The sequence below is a fragment of the Myotis myotis genome, unplaced genomic scaffold (genome assembly GCF_014108235.1).
Source record: "Myotis myotis isolate mMyoMyo1 unplaced genomic scaffold, mMyoMyo1.p scaffold_m19_p_13, whole genome shotgun sequence".
Lineage (NCBI taxonomy): Eukaryota > Metazoa > Chordata > Mammalia > Chiroptera > Vespertilionidae > Myotis > Myotis myotis.
The window spans coordinates 33,795,906-33,817,273 of NW_023416317.1; the positions used below are offsets into that span (position 1 = coordinate 33,795,906).

A 21,368-nucleotide genomic window follows, 5' to 3' on the forward strand; every position below is an offset into this window, starting at 1 on the left:
TGCTGGTGATGGTGGTGATTATCATGATATTTTTGGTCACTCTTTAAAAAACTGTACTCTTCCCACTTAGATATTCTGAATACTCACCTTCCCCAATGCTTGTACCCTGAGAATTGGAATGCGTTGGGTAGAGAAAAGATTGAGTACACTGTTTTTTTTAGGAAATCCTCTTTTTTTAAAAAATATTTTTATTGATTTCAGAGAGGAAGAAAGAGGGAGAGAGATAGGAACATCAACGATGAGAGAGAATCATTGATTGGCTGCCTCCTGCACGCCCCCCCCCCCTCCCTCCCACTGGGGATCGAGCCCAAAACCCAGGCATGTGCCCTCTACTGGAATTGAACCTGGGACTGTTCAGTCTGCAGGCCGACGCTCTATCCACTGAGCCAAACCAGCTAGGGCTAGGAAATCCTCTTGATTCTGGTTTCTTGGTGTGTTTTTTTGAGTGTTGAAGGTTCTTTGTATCTATTAGCTACTAATTGATACAATAATGCTATATAGCAATTAATCACAAAATCTCAGTAAACGCTTCCGTAAATTTCTCATTATGCATCTGTAAGCTGTATGCTTTTGGCTTTGTATCTCCAGACTGTGGTGACTGTGATCCGTCTGTCTCATTCTGGGGTTATGTTTTGGGTGATGGCAGAGGTACAAGAAAGCAAGCCTAGCTTTTCAAGCCTTTGTGTTAACATCCCATTGACCAGAGCACGTAATATGACTGAGCCAGGAGCATGAATACAAGGCAAGAGTATGGTTGTATAATACAGATAATGTAAAGAATTGGGACCAGTAATTCCACCTCACACAGTGCCCAACTCCTGCCAAGTCATTTTGGGCTTAGTTATGTTTTGGAGGTTTTTCAGTGTTTTTCCAGTCCTGGTTTTCCCTGTTGTCCAAGGGAAATTACCAGTCCTCCCTTGTTGAATGTATCAGAGGCTGCAGGATGTTTACGAAATAATTAAAACCTTCTCCATGTGCAGTTAAAAGAATTGGAATGGGAGAATGTTGGAGACATAATTTGAACAAATTATTTCTACTTCCCTTTTTTATGCTATAAGTATTATTAGCACATGACATTGTTCTTATTTTTCTATTGGCATGAATTTCTTATAAAGTTAGTATTTTCTAGATACTTTTATTTAATTTCCAATTAAATTTATTAACTAGAGAAAGCAAGAGAGAAACACTCATTTGTTGTTCCACTTATTTATGCATTCATTGGTTGATTCTTTCTTGTATATGCCCTGCCTGGGGATTGAACCTGTAACCTTGGCCTATGGGGATGATGCTCTAACCAATTGAGCTACCCAGCCAGGGCCAAAACTAATATCCTCTAAATCAGGGTAGGGAAACTTTTTTCTGCCAAGAACCATTTGGATATTTATAATGTCATTTGCAGACCATACAAAATTACCAACTTAAAAATTAGCCTGCTATATTTGGTCAAACATTTAATTAACTCACCCCTAATGCCTTGGCAGGGCCAGACATTACCCACCCCTGCTCTAAATGCTGATGTTTTTGCATGATCAGACCTAATACAATTTTTGTTTTGTTTTGTTTTTAGAGGTTTGGATTTTATTCTAAATCTTCATTTAGTTGAAATCACTGATTTTGGGTGTAGTACACAAAATAGTTAAAAGGGATGAAAAGGCATTCATTTAATTTTCTGGTTTAATCTTATATTTTAAACTCTTTAAGAAGGGGCATTATGTTCTCTGCCTTGTAGTTTTCATTTATAATGCCTTGCAGTATATTAGATTTGATCAAATCTTTACGTTAAAAAGAATGTCAGGTGTAATTGTTTCCTTAATCGTAATGCTGTGACTTGGAGGAGATGGCTTATTCGTTTCCTTGCTCATGTGGTAGATGATGTGTCCTTGGACTTCCTCGGGGAAATGGGAGGGGGGATTAATAGCTTGCTGTATAGTGTTGAGACTTTTTATGTCTCTAATAGTTTCTAATCCAGTCTTTTAAATGAGTAGATGCCCACCCATCTTCAGGCCTTACTAAAAACTATAAATTTAACTTCTCAGAAAGAAGGTAGCTGTTTTTTGTTGTTGTTAATCCTCACTCAAGGATTTTTTTTCCTATTGATGTTTAGAGAGAGGGAGAGACAGAGAGAGAAAAATATCAATATGAGAGAGAGACATCGATTGGTTGCCTCCTGCATGCACCCCGACTGTGGCCAGGTATCGAGCCTGCAACTGAGGTATATGCTCTTGACTGAAATCGAACTGGGACCCTTGAGTCTGTGGGCCAACGCGCTAATCACTGAGCAGACTGGCTAGGGCAGGAGGTAGCTGTTCTTATTTTACGGTATTGCTGAGTTTTATGATAGGGAATATTATCAGTACGTTCACTTGGTTGAGTTTACGCCTCAGGATAATTGAATATGTGAGGGCACCTGATAGTAACGTGTTGTATAATCTTTATCATCAGTTGTGTTATAAGGTGAAAATTTATTTATCCTGATAGTTTGAAACTATTTATGAACATTGTTTAAGCCATATGTTGTTTTTCTTCTTTAGCCCCATTTCTGTGTCATCCCAATCTATGGATACGCTATGGTGCTGTGGGATTTATCACAGTGGTAGCTCATCAGATAAACACAGCTGATGTGTATTGTAAACTGATGCCTTACCTTGACCCATATATTACTCAACCAATAATACAGGTAAGCATGTTTCAACTTGGAATTAATCCTCCCTCCAAACTGCACCATTAAAAAAAAAAAATTAGAGAGTTTTGTTTTTATTTAAAATTTTAAAGATTTAAATTGGGCTAGGGCATTTTCAGATTTATTTCAAGCTAATTAATGTTAATGGAACAAATATTTTGAAGGTGAGAAACATTCAAGAGACTATTATGTTATATATCATGTAATGCATAATATAGAAGCCAGTAATTCATACTTTACTTTCTTATGTGTAATGTTGTAAAGCATCTGCAGTTTGAGTGAAATATAGAAGACATGTATATTAATAGACCTCTGTTTTTATTTGTAAAAGTATAACAGAGTTCAGTGCAAGTCAGCATTTATAAAAAAAATTAGAAAAGAACCTAATAATTACAACCCTGCCCCTGCCCAGCAGTACAGCACTTAAGGATAAACTTTGGGTCTTTGGTTTGTACAAGGCAATTGTTTACCCAACTTGTCAGTGTTTATACCCTTTATCTTGCTGGACAGCTAATTATCAAAATAGATATTTTAAATTGAGTGGACTGTTGAAGGATTATTCTGGCTGTTAACATTCTGAAATGTCCTATTTTTACTAAAGCACTGTTTCTCTTTTGTGAATTCACATGCTTCTGGCTTTCTCCTACTTGGATATCCCAATGTTCCTTCCCTTTGGTTGGAGAAAGTGGCCTTGGATAGCCTCTGGACATGAGAAGGATTTGGCTGTGCCTTCAGCCCTTACTTTTCCTTGTAGATTCATTTATTTTTTGGGATCATCATTCTTCATTTTGTAGTTTGTAAAATTTTTTACTTTTACCCATAGAACAATTTATTTATATATGAAAGATGAATAATATTAGAAAATATGTTCCCCCTTTTTTGAAGCTTATTAGTTTCCTTGAAAATCAGGTCTAGAGATTCCTACTACTTTTTACCACTTACTCTATTTAGAAGTTTGTTTATAAAGTTTTTATACACAATGTGAAATGTCTTTTGGATTTAAAAATTGCATACATTCTGGTAATAACTTTTAGTTGTGGTTTACTGTAATAAATATGGCATATAAGTGGTTTGTTAGAAATCTGTACCATCCTGTTTTCTCAGAAATTCTTTTAACATTTTTTGTTTGTTTTTATCAGTGTTCGATATTTTGAAAGGCCAGATCAGGAGTTGAGAAGCTGATTATCTATATGTTTCATAAATTATATTTTTCTACATTTTGGATTAGATAAAAGATACCCTTTTATGCTGGTTTCCACTGGCCAACTCACCAGATTGTTAAATATATCTAAAAGTCCTCTTGATTACTCTAAGTAGTGTTTTTCCTTTTTACCATGAATGCATTGACAAGGAGAATATTCTTGGGGATAAGAAAAAGCTGGATTTTATGAACTGTATGAGAGAGTAGTGATTTTTTAGAAGTGGGTGAAGCTACTGGGAAAACCTGACGGCTGCAGGGAAGAAGCCCTGTGACTGTTGCGCATCTTTTCTGGATCAGTACCTCTTGGCTGTTAGGCCTGTGAACTGCAGGTGCTTTTTAGATCTAGGAAGTCACCTGACATTTTGGGATATAGAAAAATCTTTTTCATTTTCTAAACTTTCTAACATAGGTATTTATTATTAGTCTTCCAGTATCACAGTCACATGTGTTCTGAGATGCTAACAATAAAAAGAAGAAAAACCTGAGCTCTTTAAAAGTCACAAGTATTCCTTTTTCTTCTCAACAAAAATTGCAGATGTTCATGTCTTGCATTTTTTTTAGAAAATAAATACCTGTGTTAACTTTACATAAATTGTGTTGAATTTGAAAATAACTGAACAAAATATTATATTTTTTACTGATTCTTTTTATTTTTCTGATACAGATTGAAAGAAAACTTGTTTTACTCAGTGTTTTAAAAGAGCCAGTAAGTCGTTCTATATTTGATTATGCTTTGAGGTCTAAAGATATTACTAGCTTGTTCAGACATCTTCACATGCGTCAGAAAAAACGGAATGGGTCTCTTCCTGATTGCCCTCCGCCTGAGGATCCTGCCATAGCACAGCTTCTGAAGAAATTGCTCTCACAGGTTGTATCACCTTTCTGAAATCTTACATTTAAATGCAAATTTCTTTATTTAAATCCTCACCCACGGACTTGCTCAGATAGATAGACAGACAGACAGACTGACAGATTGCAATCAATTGGTTGCCTTCCATTTGCTTCCTGACGGGCTCAAACCCGCAACCTAGGTATTGCCCTGACCAGGAATTGAACCGGCAACCTTTCGGTGCACGGGATGACAATCAGCTGAGCCACTCCAGCCAGGCTAAATGCAAATTTCATAAAAACATTAAAGCATCCATTTAACTATTAAAAATATTTTTGGTTAATTTGGTTGCATCAGACTAAGTAAATAAATCTGGCAACTGTTCTGTGCATTTGCTTTGGTATCTAGGGGATACTAGGATGACAAGAAGTCATTGGGTTTATCTAAATAAGGAATGGGAGACCTAATGTTTATTTTGTGATTATTGGCTATAAAAATGAGAGAAAAGGTAGATATAAGCTTAGATTTAATAGTGGTCTTGATTCAGTTCCATATTTCACTAAAAATATAATGAAAGTTAATTAAAAGAAACATTGCAGAGCACAGATGCAATGCAGAAAATTCCTGTTTTATTTCAGTCCAAATTCAGAGTGTTCTCATGGCATGCAAACAGCTGCAATAACTGGAATTTATAATGCATCCTAAATTGAATAAACCTGCTGTTTACTGCTGTATCTTAAATTCCTCTGAATTTGGATCAATTAACAAATCTTGTTAGAACTATTAAGTAATCTTTTTATTATACTTGTCATTAGTAGGGCTTGTCTAGAAATATTAAGTCTAGTTTTAGCATCCTGTTTTAAGAGGGATGTGTGGAACCTAGAGAATTCAAGATAGGAAAAAAATGTTTAGAAGTGAAGAATATAATTTCTGAATAAATGCTCTATGAGCATAAAGCAAATTCTGAGAGACGACTTTAATGGCTGTCTTTAAGTCTGCAAGACGTTTTGGTTAATAGAATGCTTGTCAGTCATGTCTTGTCTAGGGAGAAAAGATGATGAGAAAATGCTTCAGTTGCAGAGAGAGAATTTGATCAGTTTTGGGGTGTAAATCCTTTCTTGTATTGTACCTGTCACTGAATATCCAGTACTGTTTGATGCCCAACAGTGATTGAGTATATGAACAGGCTCCTACGGGAGGCCAGTCATTAACTATTTTGGTTCTTTTAGGTTTAAATTTTGCTGGAAACTTGAGCTGCCTATAAATATCCCTTCCAGGCCAGTGGTTCTGTTTCCTATATATTAGGAGACTTAATTTGATGTGACTTGAATTGCCAAAGGGATTTTTCTTTGGTTTTCTTTTAACCTTGGCTCTTATAGTAGATGTATTTTATATTTTTGAAAGCAAATATGGAAAATTGGATAGTGAATCCCATTTTTTTGTTGTTTCTCCTGAGTAATTCTTATAAAAATATTTCAGCATGCAGTAAAAACTACCCCAATTTAGATGTTTCTTTGGGCTTAGATGGAGTGAATATTGTCCTCTCCCTCCAGATCTTGTATATTAATTTAAAAGCTTCTGTACTGAAATTTCCTTTTCATTGTAAGTCATTGGTTACTTCATGGAGCCACTGTGGCCCTCTCATTTTTGCTTTTCACCTTGCTGTGGGTGTAGGTTTTGCTACTGATGTGCGTGAAAGGAGGGAGAGGAAAGGAGCAGTTTTCATAATCTTGAAACTTCCTACTGTTCTCCCAAACCTACCATTGCTGCTCCCTCAGTGTCAGCCTCCATGATGAAATCACTAAAACTCACTGACTTCGGTTCCTCTAAATGTTTGCTTGATATATTCATTTGTTTGTAGTTTATCGCCTCATTTGTTTGAGTGGGGAAAGAGGAACATGTAATCCCTTGTTTTATGTTACTTCTGTTAATCATAGTTTTAGGAGACTCTTAGGGGTTGAGTGCTCTGTTTCAAGGGACAGGTGCTGCTAGTAGAAGGAAGAGCAGGCCAGAATCTCAGAGGTCCTCAGAAGTAACAGCAGAAAAACATCAGCTTTCATTTTTCATGAACCTATGAGTCTACCACTGTAGCTGGTACTGTTTGTAGTTTGTGACTGTTCTTAAAATGAACTTGAACAACAAGTGTGATCCCCATTTTATAGATAAGGAAACTAAGAATCAGTGAAGGTAGTTAACTTGACTATGCTCACACAGTTCAGTAAATTTCACAGCTGAGATTTAAACCTAAACCTGTCTAACTCCAAAGCCCATGTTCCTATACCATGTTGTCTTGCTTCTCAAAGTAAACAAAGGACAGGAAACTAAGATGAGAACCTCTCATAGGTTTTGTGTGGACTTAGGAAGAAGTTCGTGTGCAGCTTACCTCTTTGCCTTCACTTCTTTTTGGTTCTTGCAATACCTGAGTTTCTTGGGATTACTAGCAGAATCGAGTCCTTGTTGCTAATGTCAGGACTACGGAGGAAAAGACATGTGGATAGCCTCCACAAGTGGGAATTCTGAATATTCCTTCAGATTTTTTTTTTGGCTCGGGCTTCTACAGTGGTTATTTGTAGAGAACTACACTTGAGATACATCATGGGTAAATAGGCCTTTCTAGACCAGCCTGCCATGGTTTCTATGGGAAAATGTGTTCAGAGTTCCAGATAATAGACTTAAAGGACACTTTTGGAACATTACCCATATGGAAGTTGGAATTTTTACTCCAGATTTTCAGTAGCACTTAGCATCTGGAGATGACACATGGCAGGGCTGTTTAGATAGATCTCAGCTACAAGAGCTCCCTGTTCTGTTCGTATCTATTTGGTTGGACACTGATACAGAATACAAAATTTCACTCCTTATTTTGAAAGTAACAAATAATTTACATTTTAAACTTTTTAATTATTTTTATTTTAATAACTTTTGTATATTATATATACAAGGTATAAAATTGAAAAGAGATAAAATTGAAGATATATAATTTGTAAGTTCTCTTCCAATCTCTGACCTTTAGCTACCCAGTTTCATTGTCTGTTGATTGTGAATTCTATGTTGTTGCGTGCTGAATTTCTTTATATAGTGTGAGATTTCTTCTGTGGTACAGTTAAGTTATTGTAACCAGTTTGATCCTTTTAAGCCTTGCCTTTAAGCTTTGTTAGGACAGATTCAGAGCAACCTTTGGTTAATGGCCAGTTTAGTCCAATTACTAAGGACTTCTGAGGACATGATGCTCTGTGTAGTAAGAGGGCTTTCTCCTCTGGCTGGTGGGAATATGAATGGTTCCCACCCCTAAGTGAGATTTGGGAATTGTTTGGCTTACTGCTTTCTCTTGCTCTTTCCCGGCCTCAGGTAATTTTCTCTCATGTGTCCATTGTTCAGTACAGACATATCTTGGAGACACTGTGGGTTAAGTCCAAACCATTGCAGTAAAGCAAATACTGCAATAAAGCTAGTCACATGAGTGTTTTTTTTGTTTCCCAGTGTATATAAAATTTATTTTCACACTACACTATAATTAAGTGTGCAATCGCATTATGTCTAAAAATATATACTGTACACATCTTAATTAAATAATACTTTGTTGCTGAAAAATGCTAAGCATTATCAGAGCCTTAAGTGAGTTGTAATTTTTTTTGCTGTTAGAGGGTCTTGTCTCTATGTTGATGACTGTTGATTGATCAGGGTGGTGGTAGGAAGGTTGGGGTTGGTTGTGGCAACTTCTTAAAATAAGGCAAGAAGTTTGCCACATTGATTGACTCTTCCTTTCACAAACAATTTCTCTGTGGCATGTGATGCTGTTTAATAGTGTTTTACCCACAGTAGAACTTCTTTCAAAATTGGAGTCAGTCCTTTCATACCCTGCCACTGCTTTATCAATTAATTTTATTTAATACTAGAGGCCCGGTGCACAAAATTTGTGCATGGGTGTGTGTGTGTGTGTGTGTGTGTGTGTGTGTGTCTGTCTGTCCGTCTGTCCGTCCCTCAGCCCAGCCTGCGCCCTCTCGCAACCCGGGACCCCTTGGATAGGGTCCCTAGGCCTGGCCGGCGATCAGGGTCTACTGGGGCTTTCCTTCCCCTGGCTGCCGGCTGCCCCTGCCGCTGACACTGCTTGCCAACTGTGTGGCGCTGCCCCCCCCCCCCCCCCCCCCCCAGCCACAGGTCTCCTCCTTCTGCAGGTGACAGGCATGCGGTACAATCACTTGGCTGGCCTGGGCCTCCTTATGCAAGGTGATCACTGGCTGGCCCCGCACACCTGCCATAGCACCACTAACCAGTGGCCTGGGCTTCCCTCTGCAGGGCAATCTTGGGGCGATGGCAGGGCCCCCCGACCAATCCCATCATATCTGCCTTGGCTGGCCTGGTGCCAGTGCATGTCATAGCGTGGTCATCTGGAAGGTCATCTGGACGGACGGTCTTTCTGCTTTTCGGTCATTCGGTCGATTTGCATATTACACTTTTATTATTATAGATTCTAAGTCCTTTGTCGTCATTTCAACAGTCTTCACCAGGAGTGGAATCCATCTTAACCCTTTGAATGCCAACCAATATCCTAAGAACTATGCTAAAATTGCCAAGCATTTTTGGTGATTTTACAGCAGTTTAGGAAAAAAATTATGAATCGCAAGTAGATGAAGTTACATATTCAAAAACTTAAGGAAACCTTTACTACATTGACATATTTAGCAATATCATCATCATTAATAAAAGCAAACTTAGAACTGGACGCCATTTTGAAGCTTTGATAGCGCTCCCAGCACTTTTGGCGAAAGATAGGAGGAGCGCAATCGCGCTCCCCGGCACTCTAGGGGTTAAGATAACACTTTCTTTGCTCATACATAAGAAGCAACTTCTCATCCATTAGAGGTTAATCATGAGATTTCAGTAATTCAGTCACATCCTCAGGCCCCACTTCTAATTCTAGTTCTCTTGTTATTTCCACCACATTTGCAGTTACTTCCTCCCTGGAGTGTTGAATCCATCAAAGTCATTCATGGGTTGGAATGAACTTCTTCAAAACTCCTATTGATATTTTGACCTCTTCCTGTGAACTACAAAGGCTCTTTTTTAAAGAAAAACACACAATATTTTTATTGCTTTTTAGAAAGAGGGAAAGAGAGATGGAGGGGGAGAGAGAGAGAGTGAGAGTGAGAAACATTGATGTGAGAGTGCAAGATCAATTGGCTGCTTCCTGCATACTCCCTACTGTTGATTGTGCCCAAAATCTGGGCATGTGCCCTGACTAGGAATTGAATCAGCAACCTTTTGGTGCACAGGACGATGCCCAAATGAGCCACACTGGCCAGGGCCCATGAATGTTCATAATGGTATCTAGAATGCTTAATCCTTTCCAGAAAGTTTTTAATTCATTTTGCCTAAATCCATCAAAGGAAACACTACCTCTGGCAGCTATAGCCTTCCGAAATAATGTATTTCTTACATTGTAAGACTTGAAAGTTGAGATTACTCTTTGATCGATGAGCTGAAGAATGGATGTTGTGTTAGCAGTCATGAAAATAACATTAATCTCCTTGTACATTTCCATTAGAGCTCTTGGGTAACTAGTACATTGTCGGTGAGCAGTAATATTTTGAAAGAAAGTTATTTTGGTTTTAGCATTTAGTAGGTTTCAACAGTGGGCTTAAAATAGTCAACCATGTTTTAAACAGAAATGCTGTCATATCTGTTTTGTGATTCCATTTATAGAGCACAGGCAGAGTAGATTTAGCATAATTCTTTAGGGCCCAAGGATTTTCACAATAGTAAATGAGCACTGGCTTCAACTTAAAGTCACCAGCTGCATTAGCCTCTGACAAAAGAATCTGCCTGTCCTTTGAAGCTTTGAAGCCAAGTATTGACTTCCTTGTCTAGCTGTGGAAGTCCTAGATGGTATATTCAAGTAGAAGGCAGTTTTGTCTACGTTGAAAGTCTTGTTTAGTGTAGCCGTCTTCATGAATTATCTTAGCTAGCTTTTCTGGATGACTTGCTATAGCTTCTACATCAGCACTTGCTGTGTCACCTTGCACTTTTATGTTATGGAACTACTTCTTTCCTTAAACCTCATGAACCAGCCTCTGCTAGCTTCAAACTTTTCTTCTGCAGTTTCCTCCCCTCTCTCAGCCTTCACAGAATGGAGGAGAGTTAGGGCCTTACTCTGGACTAGGCTTTGGTTTGAGGGAATGTTGTGGCTGGTATGATCTTCTAGCCAGACCATTAGAACTTCCTCCATATCAGCAACAAGGCTGTTTTACTTTCTTACCATGTGTCTTTCCTGGAGTAGCACTTTTAATTTCTTCAAGAACTATTTCTATGCATTTATAATTTGGCACAAGAGGACAAGCTTTTGATCTATCTCAGCTTTGGACATGCCTTCCTCCCTAAACTTAATGATTTCTAGCTTTTGATTTAAAGTGAGAGATGTGAGACTCTTCCTTTCACTTGAACACTTAAGGGGCCATTTAGGTTATTAATTGACCTAATTTCAATATTTTTGTGCCTCAGTGTCAGGGCCAGCCTGACAGGTTGAGCCGGGCTGAGGTAGGGAGGTGGGAATTGAAAAAAGAAAGACAGGAAAGCGGGGTCGGGAGGACTCCAGCTCTCAAAGAACTGAAGTAACTTTATTAGCCACACAATCCTATTTATACATAACACACTGAATAGGAGGTCTGTCAAGAGGAATGTATTCTTTGTTCCTCTTAATCTCTAAGGGAGAGACACCGCAGAAGGACAAGCTGTCAGTACAGCATATCTCAGTAAATAGTTACAGACTTCTTGGTAAGCTATGAAAGGCTGTTCTCATTCTACAAATGTTGCTCTCATTCTACTGATAATCGCCATCCAAACAAGTCTGGGAAAATTGTGTGGGTAAGGGTCCCAGCCTTGCTAGACCCTTCAGGTGCAAGGACCTTGCCAGCTTACATCTGGCCCCCAACACCTCAGGAATAGGGAGTCCCAAAGAGAGTGAGAGAGAGAGGGAACAGTAGGTCTATGGAGCAGTCAGAACACATACAGTTATCCATTAATTTTATATGGTCACAGTTTGTGGCACCCCAAAACAGTTACAGTAATAATAAAAACCATTGATAATAGATCACCATAACAGATATAGTAATGAAAAAGTTTGGAATCTTGTGAGAATTACCAATTATAGAGTCATGAAGTAAGCAAATGGTACTGGAAAAATGGCATCGATAGATTTGTCGCAGGGTTGCCAAAACCCTTTAATTTGTAAAAAATGCAATATCTGCAAAGTGCAGTTAAAGGAGGTATGTGTGTATTAATAAGGCAAAGACTTGAGGAGATACCTCTATAGCTCTTGCTCTCTGTCGGATCCATCCTCTATCCAGTTTTTGGATCCTCACATTTAACCTTTAGTGACTTCCTTGAACTCTGACTCTCTTGAACTTGGCTCTACTATACTCTTGAGTTTTCCCTTCTTGTCCCATGACCTGGTAACTCTCTGGAGAGTATGCTGGGACAGTTATAGAACTCATTTTTATTTTGGAGATCACAACCCTGTGCTGCCTGTTTTCCAGGACTGAAAAGTGTTGTTTCATATGTTTTGTCCAGATTTATTTATTTATGTGTTTATTTATTTTGATATCAGAAATGAAGGGAGAGGGAGAGAGAGATAGAAACATCTGTGATGAGAATCATTTGATTGGCTGCCTCCTGCACACCCTCACTGGGGATCAAGCCTATAACCTGGGCATGTGCCCTGACCAGGAATTGAATCCTTCACCTTTTGCTGCACGATGCTCCAACCATCTGAGCCACATTGGCCAGGACACTTAGCAAAATACTTTTAAGGTTTCTGCATATTGTGGCATATATCAGTATTCCATTCCTTTTAATGTTCCTCACAATGGCTCTCCCTTCTGTGGTCTCTCTTTTGTGAACTAAAATAGAGACTAATAAAAAGAATGGAATTATTACTATAGCTAAAAAACTGCCTGTATTAAGCAGATTGCATGAGGAGCAGTGAAAATAAATGACTTTCAGGCTAATGTTAGAAAAAGGTTCTCTCTGTGATAATTGTACTTCAATGCAATTTTATTTTATTTTTCAGCTTTCTAACTTTCTAGCTTTTTTTGTTTTTTTGGTCTTACTGTGACTGTGGATTGTGACTATTGCTTTAAACTCTAGATCAGTGGTTCTCAACCTGTGGGTTGCGACACCTTTGGCGGTCAAACGACCCTTTCACAGGGGTCGCCTAAGACCATCCTGCATATCAGATATTTAAAGTACGATTCATAACAGTAGCAACATTACAGTTATGAAGTAGCAACGAAAATAATTTTATGGTTGGGTCACAACATGAGGGCCACAAGGGCCAGAAGGTTGAGAACCACTGCTCTAGATTGAGGCCTTGGGAATTACCATTTACATTTTATTAATTTTTTTATTTGCATAATAACATTCTAGAAGATTCCGTGCATGGTTGGAAAGTTAGGAAAATGCAGAATTGTTCCATTTACTAGAATACTTAAGTTGCACATTGAATGAATTATTTAAATTAATTATTTAGTATTTATTAGTTAGTTTCAAATTTTCTAAGTTTTTTAGGTGGATTAACTTATAAAAAATTCATAATAACTTTGTCAGGTGCTAGCAGTTACCTTCATTTTATAGATAAATAAGTAGAGCTACATAGAAATTGGTTATGTTGCCCAAGGTCACACAGGTATGTAAGTAAAGAGCTGGGATTTGAACCTAGGCAGTCTGACTCTAATTATAGTGTTATCCTAAAATGCTGATTGCTCACATCTGCAGTTCAGCCACCATGCCTATCAATTCCTGAGTGTGTAGAATGTTTTCTGTATATGCAGTGCTCTCACATAGTGTCTCATTTAATATTCTCAGCACTTCCGGGAGCAAGATGGACTTAAGTATACTTTTTTTTTGTTTAAAAGTGTATTTCCAGATTTATTGTTTAGATACTTAACATTTGTATTCAAAGTTATATATTAAAGATCTACTAGATACCAGGCACTGCATTAAGTTCTTTGGAGATTTCAAAAATGGATTATACTTGAATGCTCTCATTTAGAAAAAAAGTTAGGATATGAATCATGATACAAATAGAAAGTGTCCTACTGGAGAGTGTGTGTGTTCAGGAAGACCAGAGAAGTGAGATGTTTTCCTGTATTGCCACTTTCTTTTTCTCTTGCCCGTTGCTTGCTTCATTTTACCATGCTGACTCTGAGAATTTTAAATCGTGTGGTTTGACCCTTCAGTTCTCAGTCATTCTGAGGCCTGTCGTTACTATTTGCAAAAATAACCTAGAACATATGATTTTATTTGTTTTTTAGGGAATGACAGAGGAAGAGGAAGACAAACTTTTGGCACTAAAAGACTTCATGATGAAATCTAACAAAGCAAAGGCCAATATAGTGGACCAGAGCCATCTTCATGATAGTAGTCAGAAGGGCATAATTGACTTGGCTGCCTTGGGCATAACTGGGAGACAAGTAGATCTTGTTAAAACCAAACAGGAACCAGATGACAAGCGAGGTTAGTACATTTGTGTGTGTAGCTTGTATTTACTAGTTATTTCATAAAGCTACTGTTAGCTAATTAGTAATAAAATAAAAGTCACATATCCTAGATATATAACTTTCATATACAGCTAGTGACTTCATTATGTAGTAGGAAGATTTGGGGGAGGAAAAGTGGAGAAGTGAACTACAGGTTAAAGGTAAAATAACCTGCCAAAATCACGGCTCTGTATGTGTCAGAATCAGATTCAAATCAAAGCTTGACTCTGAAGCCCTACTCTTGTAATAAAATCATGTTGCCTCTATGGAGGTGTATGACTGAAGGTGAAATTTTATTTTTTAATCCTTTAAACACTAACCCAAAGTGAGTAGTCTATGTAAAATGAAATGTTTCTAGTTTGTGATTAGTGAGTAATGTTCAGTGATTTGAAAAGAATAGTCTTGTTATTAACAATGAAATACAAGAAAGTCGAGACCAAAGAAGCCTTAATCATTTGAAGTCTCTAGATTTAGAATTGTCAGGTCTTATAATGACAATATCACTGACATTGATTTGTATAGGTTTTTAATATCTCAAGCCTTTTCCCCTTAACCCTTTTTGGAGATGTACTCACGCCCAAGTACATGTTTTTAAAAATTCCTCTATTCAAGTATCAACTTATGAGGGCAGCTGATGAATTATATTTAAAATAAACCTTTAATTGCCAAATTTGGGATAAAGTATTTGCGACTTAATTATCAGTGGTTTGCATTCGTAATAGGTAAAGCATTGCATTTAATAAGAAAATGGAAGCACTGCCACAAGAAAAATAATGAAGGATTTGAACATACAACTAATAGAATAATAAATGCGAATTAAGACAGTGAGATGCCATTTTCTGCCTATGTGATTAGCAAAGACAGATGATGCCTAGCGTTAACAAGGGTGTAGGGAAATAGGTATTTCATACACTGTAGGGGAGATTATAAATTGAACATACTCTTGTTAGAAGGCAATGTCCTTACCCTAGGACTCACTGTTTTCAATTCTGGAAATTTCTCCCAAGAAAAACTAACATGCATGTGAAGAAATATGTATACAAATGTTCTCGGTGAGAAAAAGAAAGAAAGAAATGAAGTGCCCATTGATAGGGATTGGTGAAATAAATGTTCAACATATTTAGTTAAACTATAAGAAAAAGCAAGTTGTGAAACAGCATATACTATGTTTGTAAAATAATATGGCAGTATATCACTAAACTAGTTTATGAGGTATACAAACTTATGGGAGTAATTCATATTATATTTTGGTAATTCTGGAACTTTGTGTTACCTAATATACATTTTGTAATTGGACAAAGATATAAAAAAAGGATTTCTCATCTGTTTATGGTCAGGAGGTAGCTGTATAACAATTGATTTTTATTCTATTTTTATTTTGTTTTCTTAAGCAACCAGCACTGGAAATAGGTCATATTTAGTAGTGTGGTCACTGACATTTGAAAAAGTTATTTTTGTTAGTAGTTCTTCAAATGAAGTGTTACTTGAAATTGAGCTAGCCTTGGGAAACTAGGAAGCAATCAGGTCTAATTATTAACACCATTGAAAGTGGAGAAGTGAACTACAGGTTCCAACTGTCCTAGGGTGAAGTAAGAGTTAGTGAGTTTTAATATAAACATAAATATGTTGGAGATCATAAAGAACAAATAGGGTGAAAGTCCATTGCTGTCTCTCCCCCACCAAAAGAAACCCCAAAAAACAACAGCAATAAAAATACATACTGGTTTTAGAGGCTTCCTTCAGTCTATTCTGAATCTCTTTTTGTAGCTAGAAAACATGTGAAACAAGACTCCAATGTAAATGAAGAATGGAAAAGCATGTTTGGGTCACTGGAACCACCGGCCATCCCGCAGGCCCTACCGAAAGGGAGTGACCAGGAGGTGATTCAAACTGGGAAGCCTTCTCGTTCCGAGTCCTCCGCTGGCATTTGTGTCCCCTTGTCAACTTCTCCGCAGGTACTGTCACCCAGGCAGCAGTCTTCCTTTGGGATGTTTAAAGGCTGTGTACTGTACTGTAGGAGGACATGTTTCTTTTTAAGACAGGTTTATGTTTAATTTTATAGCCAAGGGGAAACCTAGTTATTGAAAGCATCAAAAAAGGTCTTGTTTTAGAGTACTCACTAATAAAGTGATGTGAAATTGTGATGGGAGACATTATTATGAACTGTGATTATAAATTAGTGTGCAGTGAACCTTTTATTTCTCTTTTTATTCTTCCTCTAGTATAACATCGTTATATCTGTAAATAACAAAAACGCTTCTGGGAAGAAAAGTCCCAGGTTTGCCCTGTGTGAGAATAACATGATGATTGAGATATATTTGAAATAAATTTGTAATTTAAGGTAACTCTTCCCTAGCCAGTCATATTTTAAATGAAAATATTTACTGAACAGATGGATAACATTCTATTTCTTCTTTTCACTTAATGAGAATTTTTGTTTAATGTTATTGTTACACTTATCATTTTTTTAATGTAGAAGTTTGCATATGTGATATTGTGGTTAAACTTGATTTTTTTATTTTTTATTTATTTATTTTTTTAAAATATATTTTATTGATTTTTTACAGAGAGGAAGGGAGAGAGATAGAGAGTTAGAAACATCGATGAGAGAGAAACATCGATCAGCTGCCTCCTGCACATCTCCTACTGGGGATATGCCCGCAACCCAGGTACATGCCCTTGACCGGAATCGAACCTGGGACCTTTCAGTCCACAGGCCGACGCTCTATCCACTGAGCCAAACCGGTTTCGGCTTAAACTTGATTTTAACTAGGTTTTCATTGAAAGCGTCATTGTATTTGAATGGATTTAAAAATCAGTATGTAAATAAGGACAAAAAGCTGATTTAATGAATAAAGAGAACATTGGTACATTTTTACCAACAGATATACTTTGCTTATGATATAAATACCTATAATTATGTTTGTTTTATAGGTTCCAGAAGTGACACATGCCCAAAGTAGAAAACCAACAATACAGGTTTTAAGTAGTACAATTTTACCGTCCACCTACCAGATTCGGATCACGACTTGTAAAACTGAGCTTCAGCAACTCATACAACAAAAGCGGGAGCAGTGCAATGCTGAGAGAATAGCTAAGCAGATGATGGAAAATGCAGAGTGGGAGAGTAAACCACCACCGCCTGGTAAGGTGCCATCACTAGGGAGTTGTATTCCAGCCTGGGTGCTGAAGCCTAGAATCTAATGCAGGGCACTGATAATTAGCTACCAGGCAAAGGGAGACAGAACAGACTGCCACTTTGGAAGCCTAGAGGAAGAAACAGTAAGAAATCTAAAGTCGTTAATTATGGAGTTTGGATTATCTTAGCTGTAGGGGCAACTTGCCGTGTCTTGTTTAAGTCACTATTTTAGCCTGTCTGTGGCCCATTTTCCCCATTTACCAAGTTAGGTTTCACCTGCTAGCTTTAGTGCTATGCTGCTTTCTCATTGAATGCCAGGCTTCTTTTTCAACTTTCAATTTCTGAAGGGTTTAACATCTTAATTTTCTTTTAATTAATCCTCATCAGAGGATATATTTTTCCAATTGATTTTTTTTTAGGGAGAGTGGAAGAGAGAGGGAAAGACAGAGAGAAACATGGATGTGAGAGAACACATCTATTGGTTGCCTTGTGCATGAGCACTGACCAGGCCCTGAGCCGAGGAGGAGCCTGCAACCAAGGAAAGTGCCCTTGACCAGAATTCAAACCATAACCCTTTGGTCTGCAGGCCGACACTCTATCCACTGAGCCAAACTGGCCAGGGCAACATCTTAATTTTCTTTTAAAAAGTGATTAAAAACATAGAAAATGATGGGTGCTTTGAAAAGAAAACAAAATTAACCTATACCCAACCATTCAATAATTATCTCCATTAAGATTTTAGGGAAATACTCCTAAATGCTGAGATTTGAAAGAAAATTAGATATTTCAGATGAAAACGTGACTCAGTTATGACTTGCCCAGTTTAATGTGGTAGAGCTAGTCTTTGATATTAGATTTGCAGATTTTGAAAAACATTTTTAATGACTTTCTATGTATAGATTTTTAATAATAAAAATTTATCTTGAATACTGAGGAGAAATGTATAGTGTGGTTATGTATAGAGATTTAAAATTATGTGAATTTCCATGGGCTTCTATTGTGAATTCAGGGAAATGCTGGTATAGATAAATGATTTAAAGATTTAGAAAATATTATTAAGTGGTTAGTGGCATTTTGAAGTCACATAAATTTTCTTATCAAAATAAATACCCTGGAATATTTAAGTTGTTTCTGTAATATAGTTCAATATTATTTACCAACACTGCTTTAAAAAAAAGTTGACTGCAAGCTATTTTATTTTTTGATAGAACCTATCTTTTTTAAGTGGCATTTTGTACTTTATGTGGAGCTGTTATACATTTTATACATTAATCACAGAAAAGGTGTCAAATTTTGTGGTTCAAGAAATGTGCAGTGACTGTTGGGCTCTTACATTTTCCCCCCACACTTGAGTTGTTGTGTGAAGTTGATTTTCTCTAGAGGGAAATGTTCAGCCTAGCCTGGGAGATTATCTAGACTTCATGGCAAAGTGTTTTGATTGTTTTCAAATCCAGCATATCTTCCTTAAAAATCATACCCAGCTATTCTTCTCACACATGTGGGTTAGAGATCCAAGGGGAAACATTGTATTTTTTATCTTAGTGTAAGCCAAGTTTGGAAGTAGTCTTGGTTTCATTTTTGTTTCTTGATAAAAAAGAATTTCATCCTAAAATGACATTGCTATTACTTAAGTAGGCACAGGGCTAACTCCTAATATAGTATGATCTTTAGAGTAGCTTTCTGTTTTGTTTTATTTTAAAATTATTAAAAACGATGAAATGTTGCACATACTATAGAATTTTATTCATCAAACCTTAAAGACAGTTATGTGCAAGGACATGCTAGATACTATGAATTATTCAGAATAGATAAAACATGGTGTCTTAGCCTCAGAGAATTTATAATTTATTAAAGGAAATTACTCATACACAAAAAATATATAATAAAACAGAAAGGTATACTAGTAGATGTCATAAAAAAGTACTAGAAAATTCATGGGCATTCTGAGGCTGTAATTTATAATACCATTTATACTAACACTAGAAGCCCGTTGCACAAAGATTCGTGCAATAGAACTTCCTTCCCCTGGCTGCTGGCACCGGTTTTCCTTCGGCACCCAGGATCCAGGCCTTTGGTCTGGCGGCAGTGAGGCTTGGCTTACTGCTGCAGCCGCAGCGAGGCTTGGCTTCTCCACTGCGGCTGCAGTGAGGCTTCAGTCTTCACTCTGGCCGGAGACTTCAGTCTTCGCTCCGTGCCTGCATATACAAATTAACCACCATCTTTGTTGGGTTAATTTGCATAGTTGTTCTGATTAGCTGGTGGGCGTAGCGGAGTGACACCAATTTGCATGTTTCTCTTTTATTAGTGTAGGTGTTGATGCCATAGAATAAATGACTGCAGGTAGAGAGGAAATCAACATTGGGTGCTTATCATGGACCTGGGTCAGTGTTAGACTCTATACATCTCATTTATCCATGTAGTGAGTTTTTGGTTGAAGTAATATTTCCCTCATTTTATATTTGAGGAACTGAAGCTCAGAGAGTTTAAATACGTACCCTCAGATCAGACATTTATGGTATAGTGAATCTGAGTCTTTGAGACTTTTAAGCTCGGGGTGCCTTCCTAGCATCCAGTTTCTCTAGGTCAGGATAGTCATTACCTCTTGCTACCAAGCAAGTAGTCAGGGATTTTCTGGGTAGCAAGCGACTATTGTTGCTTCTCAGATACTAGAGAAGAACTCCAGTCTTTGTAAGGCTACCTTAGAAACACTTAATTGTTATCTTGGATGTCTTAATAGATAATAGTATCTGTCATGGCCCACTAGATGACTCTGAATTGGCTGTCTGTTGGCACTCTTTGTTTAGTTCTTACCATTGTTCTTGTGCTGGTTGTTGGTGATTATAGGCGGGGGAGGGGGGGTCAGGGAAAGATTGTGTTTATAAACGTTTCATTTGCTTTTCCTCAGGGTGGCGTCCTAAAGGGCTACTAGTCGCACATCTTCATGAACATAAATCTGCTGTGAATCGAATTAGAGTCTCTGATGAACACTCACTTTTTGCAACATGTTCAAATGATGGTACAGTGAAAATCTGGAACAGTCAAAAGATGGAGGGGAAGACCACTACCACCAGGTAAAATATGCTTGGGGGAGAGCCCATTCATTCATTCAGTTAACATATTGATTGATTGCTTACACTATGTGTGATAGGCATTGTCTTAGTGCCAGGGATACAGCAATGATAAATGGACAAAAATACCTTTTTTGTGGGAGCTGATAGACGGTAAGCAGTATAAGTAAAACATACAGTATGTTAGTTGGTAAAAAAATGTTATGGAGGAAATGATAGCAGGAAAAAGGGATAGGGAATGCAGTAGGGTAGAATCTTAAATAAATTGGCCAGAGAATACTTCACAAAGAGAAACATAATTTGAGGAAAGACCTGAAAAAGGTGAGGGAGAGAGACATATGGATGTCTTGGGGAGAAGCATTTTAGGTAGAGGAAACAGGGATTTCGAAGCCTGAGGTAGAAAGATGTTTGACATGTTTGAGGACCAACAGGAAGGTCTGTGTGGCTGGAGCAGAATGAATGAAAGAGTGGAACAAGAGGGGCCAGAGTATAAAGGGCCTTATAGGCTCTTGTAAAGGACTTTGACTTTTACTCTGAGGGAATGGGGAACCTTTGGAGGGTTCCGAGCAGAGGAGAGATGTGATCTGAGTTAGATTATTGAGAATAGACTGAAAAGGAACAGCGCAGAAACAGGCCTTTACAGTAATTCAAGCAAGCGGTGGAGATATTGGGAACTTACCAGATTCTGAATATATTTTGGTGGTGGCACCAATCTGATTTGCTGAATGGATTAGATGGAGTGTAAGAGAAAACTAAAAAAATGATGGAATGGCTGGCTATGCAAGGAAACACATACTACCATTGCCCCACTGTTAATTGTCAAAGTAGAGATAGCTTGTGGCTTGAAATACTGAAAACTTTAAATATACATGATGTGATTTTCATAAGTGTGATTATTATAAGAAGTATTTTAGATTT

The 21,368-nt window shown here is 37.5% G+C and overlaps 1 protein-coding gene across 4 annotated transcripts in view; it reads left to right on the forward strand.

The window, feature by feature from the left end:
- The window catches only part of PIK3R4 (phosphoinositide-3-kinase regulatory subunit 4), a 59,052-nt gene that overhangs the window by 19,488 nt on the left and 18,196 nt on the right, over window positions 1–21,368 (forward strand). For all 4 annotated transcript variants that reach the window (XR_004971562.1, XM_036332630.1, XM_036332629.1 and 1 more), the window contains 6 exons: window positions 2,532–2,677; window positions 4,546–4,749; window positions 14,019–14,220; window positions 16,011–16,198; window positions 17,178–17,388; window positions 20,288–20,453. Coding sequence is in view for 3 of the 4 variants with exons in the window: in XM_036332630.1 (XP_036188523.1) it covers window positions 2,532–2,677; window positions 4,546–4,749; window positions 14,019–14,220; window positions 16,011–16,198; window positions 17,178–17,388; window positions 20,288–20,453 (1,117 nt within the window). In the remaining variant the exon portion in view is untranslated. The remainder of the gene's footprint in view (window positions 1–2,531; window positions 2,678–4,545; window positions 4,750–14,018; window positions 14,221–16,010; window positions 16,199–17,177; window positions 17,389–20,287; window positions 20,454–21,368) is intronic.